The 24,166-nt window shown below is 38.3% G+C and overlaps 1 protein-coding gene across 2 annotated transcripts; it reads left to right on the top strand.

Moving 5' to 3' along the window:
* Positions 1 to 1,734: 1,734 nt before the first annotated feature.
* Positions 1,735 to 9,739, top strand: LOC125836157 (ARF guanine-nucleotide exchange factor GNOM-like). 2 transcript variants are annotated; one of them, XM_049515256.1, is made up of 3 exons: positions 1,735 to 1,790; positions 3,456 to 4,280; positions 5,764 to 9,739. In XM_049515256.1, the coding sequence occupies exons 2-3, from the start codon at positions 3,546 to 3,548 to the stop codon at positions 9,367 to 9,369; spliced, it is 4,341 nt and encodes a 1,446-aa protein (XP_049371213.1). In that variant the 5' UTR covers positions 1,735 to 1,790; positions 3,456 to 3,545; the 3' UTR covers positions 9,370 to 9,739. The 2 variants fall into 2 exon arrangements, with proteins under 2 accessions (XP_049371213.1, XP_049371211.1); XM_049515254.1 differs by lacking the exon at positions 1,735 to 1,790 and adding an exon at positions 2,825 to 2,959.
* The last annotated feature ends 14,427 nt before the right edge of the window (positions 9,740 to 24,166 follow it).

Below are 24,166 nucleotides of genomic sequence, written 5' to 3' on the forward strand. Positions count from 1 at the left end.
TATTTGGTAACCTTTTCCCCTCCAGAAATTACACGAATGATCTTGATGATGAGTGATTTTGAACTTTTAACCTTGCTTACCTCATAGGTAAATCTTCAATATCAAAAGTTAAAACTATTAAACTTGAAATTTTACGCATAGAAAACGAAATCAAATGTTTAAAACTATCCACTTGTCTTTCTTGAAAATTTCTTTTATAAAAGATACTTATTTGCTTTATTTTTTGCTTTAGGCGATTATTATTTTACTTGTGTTTAAGTATTTAAAACTTTTAGCTCATAGTTACTTTTCAACATGATCACAATCTGCACAACTATATGCTGAGTGCCAATTAAATAGACTATCCATATTTTTTTGCATATATGCGTTGTGTTTGTTGTGCTGTTTTTGTTTATTTAGATTCATTTCGAAGTTTCCCATTTGATATGGGATGCCATGTGGAGTTGTTGATTGCTTCATCAACTATAAGAAGATGTCAACGAGGGCACTCTAGCCACCCTCCAAATGGAAGATATTGATTTGTGAACACACTAAATTAATAATCAAACTAATAAGATATTTATTATCGATTTTTGGTCCTCAAAGGTTTGATATTCGATGTAATCGATAAGTGTAGAAGTGTAACACAATTTTTTACATTTATTTCTTTTGTTTAAGATATAATTGTCCAAATTCCTTCAAAAGAACTCATACAATAAATTGCAGAAACAATAGTAATTGTAAGTCTTTTGTCACAATCAAATCTAAAAGAGAGAAGATAATACTAGTTTGCCGAGAAGAGAGAAGATATCACTTTAGAGCGACTAGTTTGTGTTGCAAACGATCGAAAGTAATATGAAAATTTAGATGATAGGGTTGGTAAAATGTTATTTTTCGCATATAGCCACTCAAAAATAACTTAATTATGCTCCATAACTATAGTTTGCTAATTACGATTCATAGCTATATGTTAGAGAGAGGAGAGAGGCGAGCAAGAGAGGGCAAAGAGTGGAGAGAGACAAATTATATAGTATATCTGTCGAATTGTATATGCATATATGTCAAATAATTGTATATATGTAACTAGTATATATATGTATTTGTGTATCTAGCGAGCGAGATTGGGAGAGGGAGGAGAGAGGCGAGCGAGAGAGGGAAAAAAGTGGAGAGAGACGAAATGTATATGTATATCTGCCATATAATTGTATATATGTAACTGATATACATATCTATTTGTATATCTGGCGAGCGAGATTGGAGAGGGAGGACAGAGGCAAGCGAGAGAGGACTGAGAGTGGAGAGAGACTAATTGTATTTGTATATCTGTCATATAATTATATGTATATATGTATAATTTGTATTTGTATATATATAAGTGACGTAATTATAGCTAAAATTATGTTGCGAGCCGTAATTAATTCAAACTATAACCATGTTAGCTAATTAACTAGTATATGTATGTTTATCCACGTAATTTTCCCTTATATTGTTAGGGTAAAACATTAATAATATAATCTTATTGGATTATAGCTTTAACAATCATAAAATTGAAAATGAACCCATAACTCACAAATCCATTAACCTAATAACTCAATAACAATAAATCAATAATTCAATTATTATTATTTAAACATCGAAAATGTAAATAAAAAAGAGAGAATAATAATGAAAACAAAAAATATTGATTTCTAACCCGTTGTTTAAAGATTGACAAAGAAGGCCCCTCCAAAATCAACTGCAAAAAAAATCAACTGCAAAAAAAATCAACTGCAAGGACCCTATTACGAGCAGCTTTCAATATTGTGTATAAGGTAAATTTCACTTTCTTCTGGATCCTATGAATATATAATCACAAAAGTTGAATTCCATACTCCATACTGATCTTCAGCTATTTTTTTTTTTTCATTTCTGTATTATGTCTCTGATTGTTGATTTAGATCCGGCATTTCGAATTTGTTGCTATGATTTTCGTTTCGTTTCTGAATTTTCTCGCGCAATAACCAGTGATGTGACATCGTGAGACAATTTATATAATAATATGCTTTTGAAAATCTCAAAGGCGATTTGAATTTTATTGGTTATGTAAAGATCATTTTTTGTGATCTTTTATATGCCATAACCTAAACCCCTGGGTTGGTTTCATGGTGGTGTAGGTAGGTTTAAAGGTTGATTTGAAATGCGGTTGTTCTGAATTTCGAGTCATTTGTTTGCCTTTTTCTGTTATTTGTGCTTTTGGGATGAGATTATTTGTTTCAGGAGGTTGGGGTTCTTGTGATGGTAACTAAATTGTACAAATCAATATATCTCAATTACAATCTTGTTGCACTCAGTTATACAATCCTTTTTTTTTCCGCGGGAAACCTCCCATCAACATCAGGTACCGGGTGAGTCTATCCATCAAGTCTAGAACAAATGGGAGAAATCACCTAGTGTTTTGTCTAGGCAGGGATTTGAACCTGAGACCTCATGGTGTTCAACACACTTCATTGACCACTAGGTCACACCCGTGGGTGCCAGTCAGTTGTACAAATTCTATATTCATTTTGTTCAAATGGTGCTCATTTAAGACGTATTAGGGGTTCTCTTTGATCTATTTAGGTGAGAAGTTCTGTATTGATTGCAAAATGCTGAAAGGCAAAGCTTAATCTTAATATTTCTAAGGATGCAATGATCTATGGGTGGACAAAGCTTTTTTAACATCTTGACAGAATGATCTAGCAAATGAATACAATATAGTAGTCGTGGTTGTGCTCCTTTTTACTTATCTTGTTTTTCCGTTGTTGCGATAAAGAAAGATTTTTTTTAATCAGGAAGAAAGATGAGCATTTAAGAGAGAGAGAGAGAGAAAGAGAAGAGTGATTTTAACATTTGAAAGTGTCAGAGACTTGGACATTTGGATGCCTAGAAGAGTACTTGGAGTAGAGTTGAATTCTAATAGAATATTCAAGGTGGAGAAGAACTATCAATAATTCAGGAAATTGTAAGTTTATTCACTTACCAACGTTACCAAATTACTGAAAACCATTTAGTAGCCTTTTAAAACAAAAATTGTTAACTACTGCCCATATCTCTTTCTTTTTTATTGGCAAAAACAAAAGATAATTTACAGAGCTGTTCCTTCAAAAGCAAATGGTTCTAGTCATCTCACTCAGTTTTCTGATCTCTTTCTTTTGAAGGAATTAGGTGCTTCATCTACTAGCTATACTTGGTTGTGCATTTTGCCCTTAAAAAGGCACTTCATAATTACCTTGGTTAGGATATGTCTTATTTTTTATTGTCTTCTTTATGGCACTACACTCTTCTTCAGTTCTTCTAACAACTCTTAGCCTTTTAATCTTTTAACGATATCTCAGTCGTTTGTCACCGTGAATGAAATGTAGCTAGTTGATTTTTGGTATCTCACTAACTGTTTTACTTGCCTTTATCTACTTATAAGGGTTGGCTGTCTTATATTAAACCAATTTGTTGATGCTCAGGAGATGATTTAGCAAGATGCTGCTTGATTCGTTCTGTAGCCTTTCAATTCTTTTACAATTCAAGTGAACTAAATTAAAAGTTTAATCAAGATGGGGTGCCTTAATCAGCAGAGTGAAGTCAATACTCCATTTTCAGAACCCAAGGATTGCACTGTAAAGCCTTCCAAAGGTGCCTTAGCATGTATGGTAAATTCAGAAATTGGTGCTGTTTTGGCTGTTATGAGGAGAAATGTAAGGTGGGGGTTCCGCTATGCTGCTGCTGATGATCAGCTAGAGCATCCTCTCATCCATTCTTTCAAGGAATTACGGAGAAGTATCTTCTCATGGCAACATCACTGGAACAGAGTTGATCCACTCCTATATCTTCAGCCTTTCTTGGATGTGATTCAATCTGATGAAACTGGTGCACCAATAACCGGTGTTGCATTGTCTTCTGTTTACAAATTCTTAACCCTTGAAATAATTGATTCATCTATCATGAATGTGGAGAAAGCTTTACATCAGATAGTTGAGACCGTGACAAGTTGCCGCTTTGAAGTGACTGATCCTGCCTCCGAGGAAGTGGTGCTTATGAAGATACTTCAGGTTCTTTTGGCTTGCATGAAAAGTAAGGCATCAGCAAATTTAAGTAATCATCACGTGTGCAACATTGTAAACACTTGCTTTCGGCTTGTTCATCAAGCTAGTGCCAAAAGTGAACTGCTGCAGAGAATAGCTAGACACACAATGCATGAATTGGTGAGACATATTTTCTCTCACCTGCCTAACATTGTCAGCAAAATGCATGAATTTGATCAGCAAAGCAGATTGTGTGCTGACTCAGAGGTAATTGGGACTCTCGATTTATATTGTTACATTTACTTTTATGATCTTTTTTATGTTTCTTTTGAATGAGATCATAGCTGCATGTGCTAGTGATTCTTGGCAAGAAATGACTTGTTAAATGCTCAGTTGAAATTGAAAAATAAATATTAGAATTGAAAATTGGCCTTTTGAGTTGTGCCTATGGTGATCCTTATTCAAACCTTGTTAACTTTTGCTCTCATTCATAATTGGTTGGAGCTTGCTTGCATGTGGCTTACCCTCAGCTCATAGATGAATTTGGGGCTAGGCCAAATACTGAAATCTGATATAGTTCAAAGTACTCAATATTTTTGCCATAATCTTGTCTAAATCTGAACTTTCTGATGTAATTGCTTTATTGAACTTGCAAAATTGTGGTTTCCTTAAGGGATAAACTTTGTTCATATAAACAATGTCTCTAGAACATGGAGAAGTGCTGGTAACCCAGTTTGACCAGATAACTGTTCAAGAAGTCCTTGAATGACATCACTTGTCTCTTGTAATTTTAGAATTTTAGTTTTTGACTGACCATGTGGAATATTTTTACTCCTTTAATGGTTAGTTCAGAGTCCATTATTGTTGTCATGAAGTAGTTAGCCTGCCGAGGATTGTTAGCTTGATGGGGATTGGATTTAAGATGATAGGAATGTACAACAACTGATGCACCCTTTAGTCATATTCGATTTACTTATTTATCTAAAAAAATGTCCTAAACTAGTTATTACTGAATACATATCCAAATTAGTTCAGAATGATCATTCAATGACATCTAAAAATTGGAACTCCGATATTAATTAGGCATCATTCCCCCTTATCTAATGTCTACCAATCTACGGGTTTCTCACTTAATTATACTCTTTCACCTTTCTTGGTATCCTTGATAATTTATGTTGCTTCTTTGATAAATGATGATGAAGAAGAACACACTGTAAAAACTCAGATGTACTGGATAGTTGCTGATAAATGTTCAGGAAATTGAAAAATTAAGCAAGCCTAATCACCTCCCAGTCATTGAAATTCCTTCTAAATCTTTATACTCCAAATACCATTACGTCTGCTATCAGCCAAAAAAGTTGTTAACTACCAAAGTAAATAATCTGGAATCAACTCCTTCAAGGAGTCATTACCCACCCAGTTGTCCAACCAAAGTGAGATATTATTTTCATTTCTAGACCTGAACAGAGAAATTTTTTTCCCCTCAAGGATACATGCATATAGTGATTTGCGATAAAAAAATTTCCTCCTATTTAGTTGTTTTGACTTTTGATACAGGACTAAAGAGATCCAGAAGAGTTATTTCTTTGCTATTTATATCTATTTATTTTAGCCTTTAATTGAAGCATAATTTAGTATGCACAAAATGGAAGAAACACAAGACACATTTTTATATTGCATAGCTTTGACCCTTAAATCACTAAAAGTGGAGGCCAGTATCCCCTGTTTATCGTCACTTACTTTTGTGCAGGCAGGCGAAAAACAACATGACAATGGTTGTGTTAGTGCAGAATCCACTGGTAAGTCAGCATCAGCTGCAGTTCCTTCCAATGCATCAGACAAGGGGGATGAAACAACGGATGAGAAAACTCAAAAGGAGGAGATTGCTAGTAATGGAGAAAACTCTATGATGGATCCATATGGGGTCCCCTGCATGGTGGAGATATTTCATTTCCTGTGTTCTCTTCTGAATGTGATGGAGTCCATTGAAATTGGTTCTAGATCTAACCCTATAGCATATGATGAAGATGTTCCCTTGTTTGCACTGGGGTTAATTAATTCAGCCATAGAAGTAAGTGGTGCTTCATCTGGAAATCATCCTGAGTTATTGGCTTTGATACAGAAAGACTTGTTCCACAATCTGATGCGTTTTGGCTTGTCTATGAGTCCTTTAATTCTTTCAACAGTTTGTAGCATTGTTCTAAATTTGTATCATCATATGCGTATTAAGTTAAAGCTACAGCTTGAAACTTTCTTCTCTGGTGTGTTACTGAGGATTGCCCAAAGCAAGCACGGATCTTCTTATCAACAACAAGAGGTTGCCATAGAAACTCTTGTTGACTTCTGCATGCAGCCCATGTTCATGCCTGAGATGTATGCAAATTTTGATTGTGACATATCTTGCAGCAATGTATTTGAAGACCTTGCAAACCTGTTATCCAAGAGTTCCTTTCCGGTCAACATCCCACTATCAGCTTTAAATACGCTTGCCTTGGATGGTCTAATTGCCATGATGCAGGGAATGGCCGAGAGAATAAGCCAGGATTCATTTGTTTCTGAGCAAGCTTCAATAGATCTGGGTGAATATAGATCGTTTTGGACAGAGATATGCAAGGACTACAGTGATCCTAATCATTGGGTTCCATTTCTTCGTAAGATGAAGGTCATAAAGAGGAAATTGTTGATTGGAGTTGATCACTTTAACCGAGATCCAAAAAAGGGTATGGAATTTCTCCAAGGAGTGCATTTGTTACCTGAGAAACGTGACCCAAAAAGTGTAGCATGCTTTTTCAGGTATATGACTGGCTTAGATAAGAATCTTATCGGGGATTTCCTAGGAAGTCATGAAGACTTCTATATTGAAGTGCTTCACGAATTTGCAGGAACATTTGATTTTCGGGACATGAACTTAGACATAGCCTTGCGAATCTTTTTAGAAACCTTCAGATTGCCTGGAGAGTCTCAGAAAATACAGAGGGTGCTTGAGGCATTTGCTGAGAGATATTACGAGCAGTCGCAAAATATTCTGGCTGACAAAGATGCTGCACTATTGTTGTCATATTCAATTATTCTGCTCAATACAGATCAACACAATGCCCAGGTAAAAAAGAAGATGACGGAGGAAGATTTCATCCGGAACAACCGGAGGATAAATGGAGGAAATGATCTCCCTCGGGAATTTTTGTCCGAGCTTTACCACTCCATCTGTGAGGATGAGATCCGAATTACCCCAGATCGAGGTGCTGGTATTCCAATGCTGGCACCAAGCCATTGGATTGGTCTAGTTCATAAATCAAGGCAAACTTCCCCATATATTATCTGTGATCCTGGTCCATATTTTGATTATGATATGTTTGCTATGTTGTCTGGTCCTGCAATTGCTTCCATCTCTGTGGTTTTTGATAATGTGGAGCAAGAGGATGTTTGGGAAACATGTATCAATGGATTCCTTGCCATTGCCAAAATTGCAGCTGCCTATAGCTTTGATGATGTGTTAAATGATTTGGTAGTATCTCTTTGCAAGTTCACTACCCTTTTGCTTCCATCTTATGTTGATGAATTTCCTGTTGCATTTGCGGAAGATGGTAAAGCTAGATTGGCCACATTAGCAGTCTTCACAGTAGCAAACGAATATGGAGACCACATTCGCTCTGGTTGGAAGAACATCCTAGACTGCATTTTGAGTTTGCACAAATTGGGCCTTCTCCCCACACGTCTCTTTAGTGATGCTGCTGATGACTTAGAGTCTACTGCTGATGCAGACCCTAGGAGACCTACTTCACTTTCTCTACCATCTCATTTTCCTTCATTGGCTCCATCAAGGAAATCATCTGGCTTAATGGGGGTGTTTAGCCAACTATTATATCTTGATGAAGAACCTGCGCCACAGCCAACTGAACAACAGCTTGCCGCACGTCAGCAGACTCTTCAGACAATTCAGAGTTGTCACATTGATAGCATCTTTGCCGAGAGTAAATTTTTGCAAGCTGAGTCCCTGTTACAGCTTGTTCGGGCCCTTGTGTTGGCTGCAGGCAAGCCTCGCAAAAGAAATAATTCTCTGGAAGACGAAGAGACTGCAGTATTTTGTCTAGAGTTGCTTATTGCTATCACAATAAATAACCGTGACAGAATAATGCTTCTTTGGCAGGTCGTCTATGATCACATAGCAAGTGTTGTCCATTTAACAACAATGCCATCTACTTTGGTAGAGAAGGCTGTGTTTGGTCTGCTTCGCATATGCCAAAGGTTACTTCCATACAAGGAAAATTTCACAGATGAGCTTCTCAAGTCTCTGCAACTTATCTTAAAGCTTGATGCTCGGGTTGCTGATGCATTTCTTGAACAGATAACCCGGGAGGTTATGCACCTTGTCAAAGCAAATGCTATGCAGATACGATCTCATATAGGCTGGCGGACAATCATATCGCTGCTTTCTTTTACTGCTCGGCATCCTGAAGCATCTGAAACAGGTTTTGATACACTAGCGTTCATCATGGCAGATGGGGCCCACCTCTTGCCTGCTAATTATGTCCTCTGTTTGAATGTGGCGGCGCAGTTTGCTGATTCTCATGTTGGGAATGTTGATCAATCTGTGAGATCTTTAGATCTGATGGCTGGATCACTTATCTCTCTTATTAGATGGTCTCACCAGGCGAAGGAAGCACTTGGGCAGGAGGCTGCTGTAAAAATGACCCAGGATATAACAGAAATGTGGCTCAGGCTGATACAGGGACTGCGAAAATTTTGTAAAGACCGGAGAGAAGAGGTAAGGGATCATGCCATCTTGATGCTGCAGAGGTGCTTGACTGGAGTTGATGGGATCCATATCCCAGAAGATTTGTGGTTGCAATGTTTTGATCAGGTGATATTTACATTACTGGATGAATTACTCAATCTTGCCCAGCCGAGCTTTGTGAAGGATTATAGGAGCACTGAAGGAGCAATAGTTTTGGCACTGAAGCTCATGTTCAAAATGTTTTTACAGTCTTTGAATCATCTCTCCCAGTCGACATCCTTCTGCAAACTATGGTTAGGGGTATTGAGTCTAACAGAGAGATGCATGAAGGTGAAATTTAAAGGGAAACTGAGTGAGAAGATCCCTGAACTCATTTCCGAGCTCCTAAAGAACACTCTACTTGTCATGAAAACAAGTGGAATTCTGGGGCCAAGTAATCCTGTAGGAGGGGACAGTTTCTGGAAGTCAACATGGTTGCATGTCCACAAAATATGCCCATCTCTTCAGACAGAAATCTTTCCCACAAACGAAGCAGAGCAGTCGGAAAAACAGCGTATAGCAGGCTGTAGTCCTCTGGCAGAGGGAAATGTTATCGTCTCATCTGGTAATAGCACAGCTTGAAGATAAAGTTCCCATCGGACAGGTCTTTGTACAGTGAAAGTGACATATTCTTTGTCAGCACAATCATTAGCGTAAGCAGATGATGAGTTTTGCAGCTGAGAACCAGTTAAGCTTTATAGAAGCAGCATTTAGGAGCTGAGGAGCAAATCTGAATTCAGCTTCTTCGCGGTATGATTTAGTTTACAGGTTGTGATATCTTTATTTCCACTCTTCAAAAAGGCATATATTTGCAGCCTTGTTGGCTGTTGATCGAAGATTTAAAAGAAGGGGTTACTTTGATGAAATTTTGCACCGTCATCGCGGTTCCTGTACACACTCAAGTCTGATAGTAGTTAACCATTTTGTCTGTACAATACTAGCATACTAGTACAAAATATTTCCAGGATTACTTGGCCCCAGGTTGATACACAGTTTTCTTGAAATCGTATTAGTATGAAATATTTCCATCAGGTTGATACACAGTTTTCTTGAAATATATGTTGCGATTAACTAATAACAAGTTTCATCTCCAATGTTGATTAGTCTTACTATTTTTTTCAAGTTTTATTCTTACTTGAGAAAATCAGTTAACATAAATAAGACATCATATTACTAAATATACATATACTTTTACTTGTTCACTAAAATAAACAAAAAATTAATTTACAAAATATATACAAAGCACTTGTTGTACAAATAAGCTTATAACATATGGGAGGATTGTATACATATAAGCAACGGAATAGATACTGGGGTCAACAAATATATATATATATATATATATATATATATATATATTATAGGTTCACTGTGCAAAACTATGAGTTCGGAGCCAAAAGGCGAAAAAAATTGAGTGAAATTTCCAAAAGGACAATTAAAAATAAGATTGGAATCAAATATTTAAACGGAAGGGTGATGCCGTGAAAATTAATGGAGAATGACGCAGTGCCCCTAAGGCACAAGGAGACCTGCTACTTGTAAGTCGTAGGGATGCTTGTAAGTCACAGGTCAACCTGCGCCTTGTAAGGCGCATGAGAAGGTGTGCCTTACTGTTCAGTATTTAAAAAAAATAAAATTTAGTCACTTTGTAAAAAAAAAACTTTTAGTAACTGAAAAAAATGTTGTCTTTAGTGGTGTGAAAGTTACTCAAGTTTAAATTTGGAGCTTATTGATTAGTATTATTACTATTTTCCAAAATGCAGATTAATCATCAAGTTTCTTTAATTGAAACGCTTTGAAATAGTTGGTTTTATAAAATTCACAATGTTTTTCAAGTTATTTTAAAATAGTTTTGTCACCTTTTATGATTTTTAACTAATAATCATAATTTTTTTTCGTTTCACTCAAATATTTTGTTAATTAGTATAAATTAGTTAGAAGATTATATTTTTGAACTAATTAGTTTATAATTATTTTATTTCATTAATATTAAGAAGTTTATTTAAATCCTAGCCGAATTAGTAAATTTGGTTACGTTCTTAATTAGAATTGACCGCAATTGAAACTGGTGAGGTCATGTCCTAATTTAAAATCTAACCCCTTTTATCGTAAATTTAACTATTTTGTTACCTCAATTTAAACCCAATTTATTTTCGTTTATATAATAAGAAAAAGAGTAAATTATAGGTTTAACAAATATAAAAATCATACTTGTATGTTATAACTATAGTTTACATAATTGCACTCTATAGCAAACTTTATGTTTGTTATGGCTATTAATATGTATATTTTGGCATACTTATACAAAACAATCAATTGTATAAGTATATATTTGGAATCTGTATACAAATAAGAAAGTATTTTTTTTTTATTTATAATCTGTGTTTGTATAAAGCGAGAAAGAGAAAAGACAAAAGAGAACTGGACAGGGGAAGATTTATATTGTATAAGAGTAAATTTTAGGTTTAGCAAATATAAAAATCATATTTGTATGCTATAACTATATTTGTATAATTGCGCTCCATAACAAACTTTATGTTTGCTATGACTATTAATCTGTATATTTCGGTATACATATACATAAAAAATATGTATTTGGGTCTATTTGTATATTTCAGTATACAAATGGGTCCTGCATTTGTATATTTCGGTATACAAATGGGTTCTGCATTTGTATATTTCGATCTATTTGTATATTTTGGTATACAAATGGATGTTGCATTTGTATATTTTGATTTATTTGTATATTTCGGTATACAAATGGAATGGCAAAAAACATGAAATGTTTGCTGCGAATTACAAATAAAAGAAACTATGGCTATAACATTTAATTTGAATTAATAGTTTGCTATTTCATACAATTTTTCCATTGTATAATTATAAGTGTATAGGACAAAAAAATATGTATTCGTATATATAGTTTTCTCTCGCTTTATACAAACACAAACACAATTTATACATTTGTGTTCATATAAAGAGAGAGAGAGAGAGAGAGGGTGGCGAGCGAGATCAGGAGAGTGGCGAGCGAGATATCTGGGGAGAGAGGCGAACGAAAAGATATGTATTTGTATTTATGTATTTATATATACAGTTTTCTCTCGCTTTATACAAATACAAACATAATTTATACATTTGTGTTTGTATAAAGTGAGAGAGGCGAGCGAAATCAGGAGAGTGGCGAGTGAGATATCTAGGGAGAGAGGCGAATGTCAAAGTGTTTACTACGGATTAAAATTAAAAAAAACTGTGATTATATATCATTTAATTTTAATTAGTAGTTTGTTATTTTATACAATTTTCATTAAGAAAAATTATTAAGAGTGCAAAGGTAGAATGGATCCAAAAAGACAATTTTCCTAAGAAAGTCCCAAGGCCCAATATTAGTTAGATACATCAGATGTCAGTCCATAATAAGAGAATTTTACTCCCGCTCTTTTGTGTCTGTCGAACGAACGAATGGCAACTGTCAATAAAATAACGGCTCTTTTGTGTCTGTGTCGCTCCTCGCTCTTCTCTTCTTCACTACCACTCTTCTCAAGGCGATGAAGATTGCTCTTTCTCTCTTCTGCAGAACCTTCAATTCTTCTAAATGGTGAATTTCCCAATTCCCTTTTCAATTTTACTTGTTCTTGGATAAAAGAAATCAATTTTTTTTTTGTGTGTATGCAGCAGACAAAGGTGAAGATGACAATGTCGAGAATATAATTGCTGAAAAACAAGAGGGAGGTGGTTGTGAGCCAAATGAGGAGAGACAAACATTGGTATGCTTCTTGAATCCCGTCCGGATGCCACTGCTGCTCGTATTCAGGTACTTTTTCCTCTAACTTAGGGGTTGGGGGATTAGTTGATTGATTGATTAATTGAACCGCGAAATCAACTCGTAGGAATGTGTAATTTAGTATATCATGCCTGGGATCATTTATCTTGAAACACATAATTTTGCTTTGCTTCAAGAAGCGCAATTGCTCACTGTCACATCAACCGTGATATGAAGGTTTACAATTGCTGATTGGAAAATCTATTGTGAAAATTATTATCTATCTTATTCTTTTAACTATTGTTCCTTATTCCCCAGCCTAAAAATTTGTGTATTTTAACCTCTGACTTAGGGCACTTCTTCTCATTTTCGTATTTAACCTCTAATAACTTAGGGTTGGAGGCATATTTTATAGATTGATTAATTGAATAATTTATATGTAACCTCGAAATCAACTTGTAGGAATGGGAAATTTGGTATATCATGCATGGTGGTTAGCTCTCTCCTGTTAGTGCTTAGAATTTTAGTAATGAAACACTTATGGACTCACTGTCACAGCAATACCACCGAGATTTGAAGGTTTGCAATTGCTGATTGGAAAATCTGTTGCAAAGATTATTATCTATCTTAAATTGTTCCTTGTTTCCCAGCCTGAAAATCTGCTTCTGGATTTCCATGGAAACGTAAAAGTTTCTGACTTAGGGCATTTACTTCTACTCTCTAACAGGGAGTCAGGGCTGACTATACCACTTGTGGGACTCTAAATTATGTTGCACCTGAGAGGTAAGATGCATATGTAGTTCAAATCATTCAGTTACTTCTTAATAGTTCTTAGGAGTGCATTCTTCTTGTTTTGTACATGCAACCTGACATCATTTGATTGGCCTGCTATCCCCTAAAACCCTCTTCTCATTTAAACTTTAGATTGTGAACTAAGAGGCAAATATATACTTTTACGTTTGTAGTCTTGGTTTAGTAATTAGTTGTTGTTATAAGGAATCTTATTTTCCTTAAGTAGCTATATTATTTTCCCATTCCTAATGTCCTCCATATTAATAACACCGTCTGTATTTGTTATATCTACAAAGCTTGAATCAGAAAGAAACTAAGCAGAGGGGTGGTTGTCTTCATTTTAATTCATTGATCCTTTTTACCTAGCATGATCAGTTGGCTTTTGATTAGTCATCAGAACTGAAAATATGATTTTTTTGAGTTTGATTGCTCAATATGGACTAAAATCCTTCCAAATTTCTCGGATTGGTTGTAGAGATACTTTTTACGGTAATCATTCTAAATGTGAGAAATGCATTAAGCATGTCTTCTTCTCGTTCTTTGATTTTGGAAGTGTTCCTTTTATCATCTCCTTTTTCTTGATTGATTCTTTTTACCTAGCATGATCAGTTGGTTCATCCATCATTAGAACTAAAAACATGATTTTTTAGAGTTTGATTGCTCAACATGGATTAAAATCCTTCAAAATTTCCCGAATTGGTCATTTTAAATGTGAATGCCTTGTCTTCTGCTTGTTCCTTGCTATTGTTGAATATAATTCCTTTTCTCATCTCCTTTTTCTTGATTAATTTGTGAAACTTCAGCATAACTTGTGTCCTTTTAGTATATAGTGATTTATACTCAAAACCATGTACATGCACAGAAGATCAAGATTGATGGGATAAAACGAGACCCTTGGTTCGTTCCTTTTCATTCCCTTCAAGGTTGGAGAGACTTCATTAGGTAAGAAACACAATATTTGATGATTACTCTACCCCAACTCAGTTTTTTTTGTGTCTTCTTTTTGTTAAAATATATAAATCTGTTTAAGTGCATTTTTAAGACTTTGTTTTTTTAAAGGCGAGCGGGGCAGGGGTCTCGAGATGGACGAAGCGGGGGGCGGGGGACAACGCCTCAAGGCCGCCAGGGCAAGGGGTCTTTGGGCATGACACATTAAGGTAGAGGTGGGGCCTCGGGAAATGACGGTGCCTCAAGGCGAGAGGGGGTGGGGCTCGGGGTACAATGGTGCCTCGAGGAGAGGGGGGTCGTGCCTCGGGGAATGAAGGTGCCTCGAGGGGATGGGGGTGGGGTCTCGGGGCACGACAGTGCCTCGAGGCGAAGGGGATGGGCCTTCGGGGAACCACAGTGCCTCGAGACGGGCGGGGGTGGGGGCTCGGGGAACAACGGTGCCTTGAGGCGAAGAGGATGGGCCCTCGGGGTACGATGATGCCTCGAGGTCGGGGGGTAGGGCCTCGGGGAACGACGGTTCCTCGAGGTGGGAGGTAGGGGCCTCGGGGTACAACGGTGCGTTGAGGCGGTGGGGGGGATCAGGGAACAACGGTGCCTCGATGCGGTGGGGGGATCGAGGAACGAAAATGCCTTGAGGCTGGGGGGAGGGGCCTCGGGGTACGACGGTGCCTCGAGGTGGAAAGGAGGGGCCTCGAAAAATGACGGTGCCTCGAGGCGTGGGGAGGGGATAGGAGCTCGAGGCACGATGGTGCTTTGATGTGGGGGGAAGAGATAGGAGCTCGAGGCGAGGGTTGTGGGGCCTTGGAGCACGACGGTGCCTCGAGGTGAGAGTTGTGGGGACTCGGGGAACGATGGTGCCTCGACGTGAGTGAGGTGGGTGCCTCGAGGTACGATGGTGCCTCGAGAAGAGTAGGGTGGGGGTCTCGTGGAACGACGGTGCCTCGAGGCGAGGAGTGGGTTGGGGACTCGATGCACCGTTGCGAGGGGGGTGGGGCCTCGGGGTATGATGGTGCCTTGAGGCGGGGGATAAGGGTGGGGCCTCGGGGCACGACAATGCCTCAAAGTAGGGGGTAGGGTGAGGTATCGGGGCACGACGGTGCCTCGAGGCGGGGGGTGGGGTCGGGTCTCTGGGACGATAGTGCCTTGAGGCGGGGGGTGGGGTATAGCCTCAGGGCACGACGGTGCCTCGAGGCGAAGAGGTGATCCTCGGGGAACGATGGTGCCTCGAGGCGAGGGGATGATCCTCAGAGCACGATGGTGCCTCGACGCAAGGGGGTGATCCTCAGGGAACGACGGTGCCTCGAGAGGAGGGGGGATGGGGCCTCGGGGAACGATGGTGCCTCAAGGTGAGCGGGGGAGGGAAATGACGGTACCTCAAGGTAGGCTGGGGCGGAGGATAAGGCCTCGGGGAACGGCGGTGCCTCGAGGCGGGCGGGGGCATGGGAACGACGCCTCGATGCGAGCGAGGCCTTAGCCACGACGCTTCGAGGCAGGGGATGTGGGGGGACATAACTGAGAAATTTGCAGAATGATTTCCTCGGATCGATTGGGTCTACCTTGCGACATTGATCTCAGGTTTTCAGCTGTATTTTCTTTTGATCTGAACCCTTAAGTCCAGCTCAGTTTCTTTACAGGTCTGTGTTTGTTAGTTGGATTTATCTCCTATGATTGAACTCAAATCGCTTTTTATAATGTCTTTGCCGTTTAAATTATTGATAAGATCTTGGTTATAACAGGATCTGCAAAAATGTAAATGATGTTTAATCACCACAACTGTTATTTGATGCATTTCCTCTATAGCGGGCTATATGCAAGTTTACAATTATCTTATAATGGCAAAATAAAAATCTTTATGCTGTAGTAAGATATCATAATTTTTCAGCTTAGATCGGATGTTTATACGTGGAAATTCTTAACATTGGTTAGAGACTTGATATGTTGAAGACCTATGTAGTGATTCTTTCTGATTGAACAGTTTATGTTTGCAGTTGGAAGCAACATTCGAAAAATCATGCTACCTACGTGCAGCAAGATGCTCGTGAGTTCTTCATTTAAATGCTGGATAGGATCCATGACAAAGAGGGGAAAGCAAGTTTGGCAATCAAAGGTATATTTTGATGAGAATGGTACTTATACTTCTTGTCTATGTGTAGGACATGGTAGGGTCTGTCGCTCTAAATTATGTTGCACCTGAGAGGTAAGATGCATATGTAGTTTGAATAATTCAGTTACTTCTTAATAGTTCTTAAAAGTGCATTCTTCTTGTTTTGTACATGCAACCTGTCATCATTTGATTGGCTTGCTATCCCCTAAAACCCTCTTCTCATTTAAACTTTAGATTGCGAGCTAAAAGGCAAATATGTACTTTTACGTTTGTAGTCCTGGTTTAGTAATTAGTTATTGTTATAAGGAATCTTATTTTCCTTAAGTAGCTATATTATTTTCCCATTCCTGATGTCCTCCACAATAATAGCACCATCTGTATTTGTTATATCTGCAAAGCTTGAATCAGAAAGAAGCTAAGCAGAGGGGTGGTTGTCTTCATTTTAATTCATTGATCCTTTTTACCTAGCATGATCAGTTGGTTTTTTATTAGTCATCATAACTGAAAACATGATTTTTTTTAGTTTGATTGCTCAATATGGACTAAAGTCCTTCCAAATTCCTCGGATTGGTTATAGAGATCCTTTTTACAGTAATCATTTTAAATGCGTTAAACATGTCTTCTCCTCGTTCCTTGATTTTAGAAGTGTTCCTTTTCTCATCTCTTTTTTCCTTATTAATTTGTGAAACTTAGTGACTTACTTAAAAACCATGTGCATGCATAGGATCAAGATTGATGGGATAAAACGAGACCCTTGGTTCCCTTCATTGCGAAAGGTTTGAATTACTCTCAACCCAACTCAGTTTTGTTCATGCTTCTTTTTGTTAAAATTTTTTCGTGATCATCAAAAATCACAAGGACGGCCTCAGGCGGGATAGGGTACCTCGAGGCGGGCAAGGCCTCAAGGCTTGCAAAGTCATGGGGCGGGACCATGCCACGAGGCACGCGGTGGGTGGGTTGGGGGGCCTCGAGGCAAGGAAGGGCAGGTCGGAAGCCTCGAGACACGATACCTCAAGGCAGAGAGGGGCAGAGGGCGGGACTCGAGGCACGGTGCGTACCTTAGGGAGGGAGGCCTCGAGGCAGGGTGGGGGGCCTCGAGACACAGTGTGTGCCTCGGGGTAGGGCGGGATGGGGTGCCTCGTGCCTCGGGACAGGGCGGGGGGCCTCGAGGCACGTTGCGTGCTTCGGGGCAGGGCGGGAGGCCCTCGAGGCACGGTGCATGCCTCGAGGCAGGGCGGGAGGCCCTCGAGGCATAATGTGTGTGGTTCGGAGTAGGGTAGGGGGCCTCGAGGAACATACCGTGCCTCGGGGAGGGGCGAGGGTCCCGTGCCTTGAGGCATGGTTCATGCGTCGGGGCGGGGGGTCTTGGGGCAGGGCGGGGGCCTCGAGGTACTGTGTGTGCCTCGGGGCAGGGCGGGACTGGGCGCCTCGTGCCTCAGGGCGAGGTGGGGCGGGGCGTGCGCACCTCGGGGTGTGGAGTTGCGTTGGGCCTCGAGGCACCGTGCCTCAGGGCAGCGTGGGGTGCCTCGAAGCACAGTGCGGGCCCCCCGCCTTGCCATGAGGCGGGGGCCTCGAGACAAGTTTTTCGTCAAAATTAGCCAATTTTTAAATCCGTTGGTAAACTGTGTGTGAGCGGATCCTTTAAGTGCTTAAAACCTTTCTAAAAATTTCCTTTTTAAAATGGTTTTTTAATTTTCTTAAAACAAAGTGGTGACTCCTTAATTATTATTTTTCTAAAATTTATAAATAGGCAAGTTAGGAAAAGGTTTTGAAACTTAGTTTTAAAAATGGTAACAATGGTTATGCTAGAGAGCTTTTTGGAAATTGGCTTATTTACAAAAGCACAAGACCACTCCTAGGTATGGTTCTATATCTTCTTGCAAGATTCTAGATGATGTAGATATTTTTTCAAGATATTACACTAAGTCATTATTCTGTGCCGGTTCTGATTCACACTTTATGTTCCTTGATTATAAAATGTTGAGTGGGAATTGTCAAATGGCACCAGAGCCTGAACTTGATGCTATCTTGCTCTAACTTATTTATATTTGGATGCTGATGAATAATTTGTGAGTGGTAAGGGACATGCATAAACATTTAGACTTGGCACATCTTGTCTTTTGCCAAACGAAGAAAATGAAAACATTTGTTTTTATATTTACAACTAACTTCTTAATATTAATGTACCAAATCAATATATCAACAATGGTTGTGTGTGTTTCACAAGTAGAAGAAAGAAAAAAGTATGTAGGTCAAATGAATGAGAAAATTCATGGTATGTTATGACTTGAAATTAAAGAAAAATAGAAACGCGAACAACATTTTGCTGCTATGTTGAGTTTGCAAGTGGGAAATTGAAGTCTTCACCTCCAGACTTCCCCCATTTTGCTAAGAAATAGAAAAGGGGAAATGGAGAAGGAGAAGCATTGCTGCTTGAGCCCCAAAATTACATGGTCTAGTTCTTAATCTCTTTCATATTTGTCAATGTTGCTTTCGACATTACAACGGCTAGGATGTTAGGGATTCAATTTAAGAGCATTTAGAAGGTTGACAGTCTGAATTGTGGATGTTTTAGGTCCAATTATTGCAAAAGCTTAGTCTTGGTTGGTTAAAGTACCATATGATGAAGCCTATGTCATTTTCAGCTGAATGCCTCTCAAAGTGAGAGTCTTTCCATTATATAGAGAAAATAAAGATTATACATCCCTAAAGATCCGCCATTCCTATCCCTAAAGATCATCTATTCTATCTATACAAATTTGCCATTGAATCCCTCTAAATCTGCCTTGCTATCCCTCCAAATCAGCTATTCTATCACAATATTTATTCACATGATTCTACAACAAATGTATATGATCATGCTAATTTATATCACTATATAATTACATTAATATATACAATCATTTAGTTGTCTATCATGCTAACATCCCCCCTCAAATTGATGCTGGTGGATCAAGAAGCATCAATTTGCCTACTAGAAACTGATGGCGTTGCCGTGCCATGGATTTTGTAAATGCATCAGCTATTTGAAGATCACTGGACACATGTGGAAGAGTAATGACACCTTTATCTACAGTTTCTCGTATATAATGACAATCCACTTCGATGTGTTTGGTTCTCTCATGAAAAACTGGATTAGTAGCAATCTGAAAAGCACTTGTATTGTCAGCGTGGAGAGGAGTAGGATGAGATTGGGGAAATCCAATCTCAGCAAGTAATCCACGAAGCCATACAACCTCGGAGCAAGCAGTAGACATGGATCGATATTCAGCCTCTGTTGAAGATTTTGACACACGATCTTGCTTTTTACTCTTCCAAGATATCAATGACTTTCCAAGAAACATGCACCAACCAGAGACTGAACGACGAGTATCAGGACATCCCGCCCAATCAGAATCACTAAAAGCATTAAGATGAATAGGAGAACCACTTGGAAAGAACAATCCACGAGTAGATGTTCCTAGAAGGTACCGAATGATGCGACGAACAACCACCAAGTGGAGATGACGGGGATCTTGCATAAATTGACTAACTTGTTGAACTGCAAAAGAGATATCAGGCCGAGTAATAGTAAGGTAATTTAGACTCCCAACTAATTGTCGAAATATAGTTGGATCAGGAAGAAGATCGCCTTTCTCATGACGATACTTGACATTCATTTCCAGTGGAGTATCTACGGAGGAGGAAACTTGAAGACCAACCAAAGAAATCAGATCCTGAGTATATTTGTGTTGGTTTAGAAATACACCTGAAGCAACATTATGAACTTCCAAACCCAAAAAATAAGTAAGAGCACCAAGATCTTTCATATGAAAAGAATCTTTAAGCTGCTGTTGGAGGCAAGTGATTAGTGAAGAATCAGTTCCTGTGATAATAATGTCCTCTACATACACTAAAAGAAGAACACAACCTGTAGATGTTTTCCGAAGAAACAAAGATGAGTCATATTTGCTCTGCTCAAAAGAAAATTGTAGCAAAGTAGACCGGAACTTATCAAACCAAGCTCTTGGAGCTTGTTTTAATCCATACAAAGACCGCTTCAACTTGCATACATCTGATGTAGGCGATGAGAACAAACCAGGTGGAGGTTTCATATAAATATCTTCTTTAAGATCACCATGGAGAAAAGCATTTTTGACATCCATTTGATAAAAAGACCAGTTTTGTGAAGCAGCAATGACAATAATAGTTCGTACCGTAGTCATTTTGGCTACGGGTGCAAAAGTCTCCTCATAGTCCACCCCATACTCTTGTCTGTTACCAAGAACGACCAATCGAGCTTTGTACCGATCAAGAGTTCCATCAGAATGAAGTTTGATTGAATAAACCCACTTACATCCAATAAGGCGGACATTTGAAGGACATGAAACAATGTCCCATATGTCATTTTCTTTAAGAGCCAAAAGTTCTTCCTCCATTGCTTTCTGCCAACATTCATGCTTGGAAGCTTGTGAGTAACAAGATGGAACAGATATGTTGGATAAAGTAGAGGAAAATCCATACCAATTGGGAGTACGAGATACTCTTGTAGATCGCCGAGTAGGCTCAAGAGGACCAGATCTTGAAGAATTCTCAGATTCTAGTTGTGGTGCAGTTTCAGGCGGCGGATCAGTGTCGGGATAGGGTAAAGTTGGCCGACGTCGTTCATACACAAATCCAGGTTTGAATTTCTTAAAAGAAGATGATAAATCCTCAAAAGTAGGAAGAAGAGGAGAAACAGAAGATGAATCTACAATCGTAGGAAAGAAATACTGATTCTCAAAGAAAACAACATTTCTAGAAATACGAAATTTGTGAGAACATGGATCATAACAAATAAAACCTTTTTGTGAAGTACTATAACCCATAAAAGCACATTTAGTAGATTGTACAGAAAGTTTATTGCGTTGCGAAGGAGGCAAATGCACAAAACAAACACAACCAAATGTATGAAAATCACTATAGTTAGGATTTTGGTGATAAAGACGAAAATATGGAGACTCAAGATTTAGCACTTTAGATGGCAATCTATTAATTAAATAGACAGCAGTAGACAAAGCTTCCACCCAATATTTAGATGGTACAGATGACTCAATCAATAAAGTACGAGTGACATCTAAAAGATGCCGATTTTTTCGTTCAGCAACTCCATTTTGTTGTGGTGTATATGGGCAAGAGTGTTGTGAGACAATTCCTTTGTCAAGCAAGAATTTTTTGAATTCATAAGATATATATTCTCCACCAGAATCAGATCTTAATAATTTGATGCATGTAGAAAATTGAGTCTCAATGTAAGCCAAAAATGTCTTGAACATGGAAAATACCTTAGATTTGGATCGAAGAAAATACACCTATGTAAACCGACTATAATCATCTATGAATGTCACAAAGTATTTGAAATGAGCATGAGAAATAATTGGTGAAATGCCCCAAACATCACTATGAATGACATCAAAACACTTTGTAGCACGACTACCAAAATTAGGAAAATGAAGAGTTTTACTTTTGCCTAATTTACAAGTAGAACAATCAATGGAAGCAACTGCAAATTTATTTTTATTTCCCAATAAACCAGAATTTGATAAATGAGACAACACAACAGAATTTGGATGTCCTAGACGCTTATGCCAAACCTCAGTTTTATTAGCAGTAGAAGTACAAGCAAAAGATAGAACAGGAGAAATGGAAAAATGTATAGGAAACAATCGTCCAACTTTAGGCCCCTTCGCGATTATCGTCACCGACACCTGATCCTGCACAAGACAACCATTACGAGAAAAATTCACATCACAATTGTTATCTACCAATTGTCCAACTGAAATAAGACTAGTTGAGAGCTTTGGTGAAACAAAAACATTCTTGAAAGTTGGAGTAATGTCCCCAACCTTGGTAATGGGTAAATTACTACCATTGGCAATCTGTATTTGTGATGGACCTTGATACTTACGAACATTTTTTAGGATGCTCGTTGAGTTGGTCATATGATTGAAAGCACCTGAATCAACAATCCAAAAATTAGATGTAACATCATTACCTTGTAATCCCAATGCTGAAAAGGCTGACACGATCATTTGTTGTACCATTTCAGGAGTAAGAACTTGTCCTGAAGATGAGTTATCATCAGTGGAACCATTTATCCTAGCTTGAAAAGCATTGATCCTACGATTTTGAGGGCGCATGGGACACTCTTTGATAATGTGTCCTTGTTGTTTACAATAATTACAGAACTTCTTGCTACAATTGCTAGCAATATGACCATATTCCTTGCAACTGTAGCATTGAGTTCTACTCATATCCCTGCCCTTTCCTTTACCTTGAGCAGCAAATGCAACAGTGACATCATTTTCTTTCTTAAAAGCATTTTGTGTGACAAGACGTTGCTCTTCACGAAGTAATTCCCTAAAGCAAACATCCAAAGAGGGAGATGGGTCACGATTCATCAAGTTAGAGCGAACACTCTCAAAGTCGGAGCGTAATTTCATCAAAAATTGGTCTCGCTTGCTTTGCTCATGAACTGCCTGAATCACTGATAGGGATTCAGTAGGTATTTTAGCATAGACAATATCTGTAAATTCAGCCCATAAGTTTTGAAATCCAGAAAAATAATCCTGAACAGAAAGACCTCCTTGAGAGTAATTAGCAATTTCATACTCCAACTGAAAGCGTCTTGCACTATTATCTTGGTTGTAAACCTTTTGTAAGTAATCCCACATGGCCTTAGCTATCTTGTACGGCCTGAGATTAAGAACAATAAGAGGGTCAATTGACCCTAGAATCCATGTCATCACCCGAGCATCTTTAATCTTCCATTCACCTAGCTTTGTTGCATCAGTAGGAGCAGGATCGCTTCCATCTATATGGCCCCATAGTTCTTTGCCGGTGACAAACAATTGAAATTGAAACTCCCAAGAAGAATATTTTTTTACCAGTGAAACGAACACTGAAGGATTCAAAGTGATGTGAATTCATGCTTTTGAATAGCTATAAAACTACAAAGACTCAAGAAAGCAACTAGAATGACCAAGAACAAAATTCCCAGGAGGTAGCCAAAAACCAAGATTTTCAAAAAAAATTAAAAGGAACCACAAATGACTCTATGAAACAAGACAGCCAAGAGAAGGCTCTAATACCATGTCATTTTCAGCTGAATGCCTCTCAAAGTGAGAGTCTTTCCATTATATAGAGAAAATAAAGATTACACATCCCTAAAGATCCGCCATTCCTATCCCTAAAGATCAGCTATTCTATCTATACAAATCTGCCATTGAATCCCTCTAAATCTGCCTTGCTATCCCTCCAAATCAGCTATTCTATCACAATATTTATTCACATGATTCTACAACAAATGTATATGATCATGCTAATTTATATCACTATATAATTACATTAATATATACAATCATTTAGTTGTCTATCATGCTAACAGCCTATACCTGAAGTTATTTAATCTTCATGTAGTCCATTGTTGAATACATAATTTCTTTTGTGAACGGCAAGCAGGTTGTTGCAGAAAATCCAATATCCCAAGCTAAAGCGGAATCTGCAATCCTTCAGGTATGATTTCATTCATAATAGAGAAGATATTACTGTCATTGTACTCTGATCAAACTAAAAGGTCACAGATTTAGTGTTGTAGAGTTCTATAGAGTGGTGCTAATGCTTTCCATCTTTTGATGTCATGCACTGGTACTGTTTTGCGACGCAGATCAGGTGATTTGTCTTGGTTCTAATTTCATCATTTGTTTTTCCTCTTGAATATGCTAATTGCTCTTTCCCGGTATTCTAACAATCTGATCGTT

This window comes from Solanum verrucosum, unplaced genomic scaffold (assembly GCF_900185275.1).
Source record: "Solanum verrucosum unplaced genomic scaffold, falcon-dt-bn FXZP01000278.1, whole genome shotgun sequence".
Classification (NCBI taxonomy): Eukaryota; Viridiplantae; Streptophyta; class Magnoliopsida; order Solanales; family Solanaceae; genus Solanum; species Solanum verrucosum.

Excerpts from the sequence above, each read along its gene's own strand:
- LOC125836157 (XM_049515256.1), top strand. The coding sequence starts at position 3,546 with ATGGGGTGCCTTAATCAGCAGAGTGAAGTCAATACTCCATTTTCAGAA. Across the intron at positions 4,281-5,763 it reads GATTGTGTGCTGACTCAGAG|GCAGGCGAAAAACAACATGA; the intron begins GTAATTGGGACT and ends ACTTTTGTGCAG.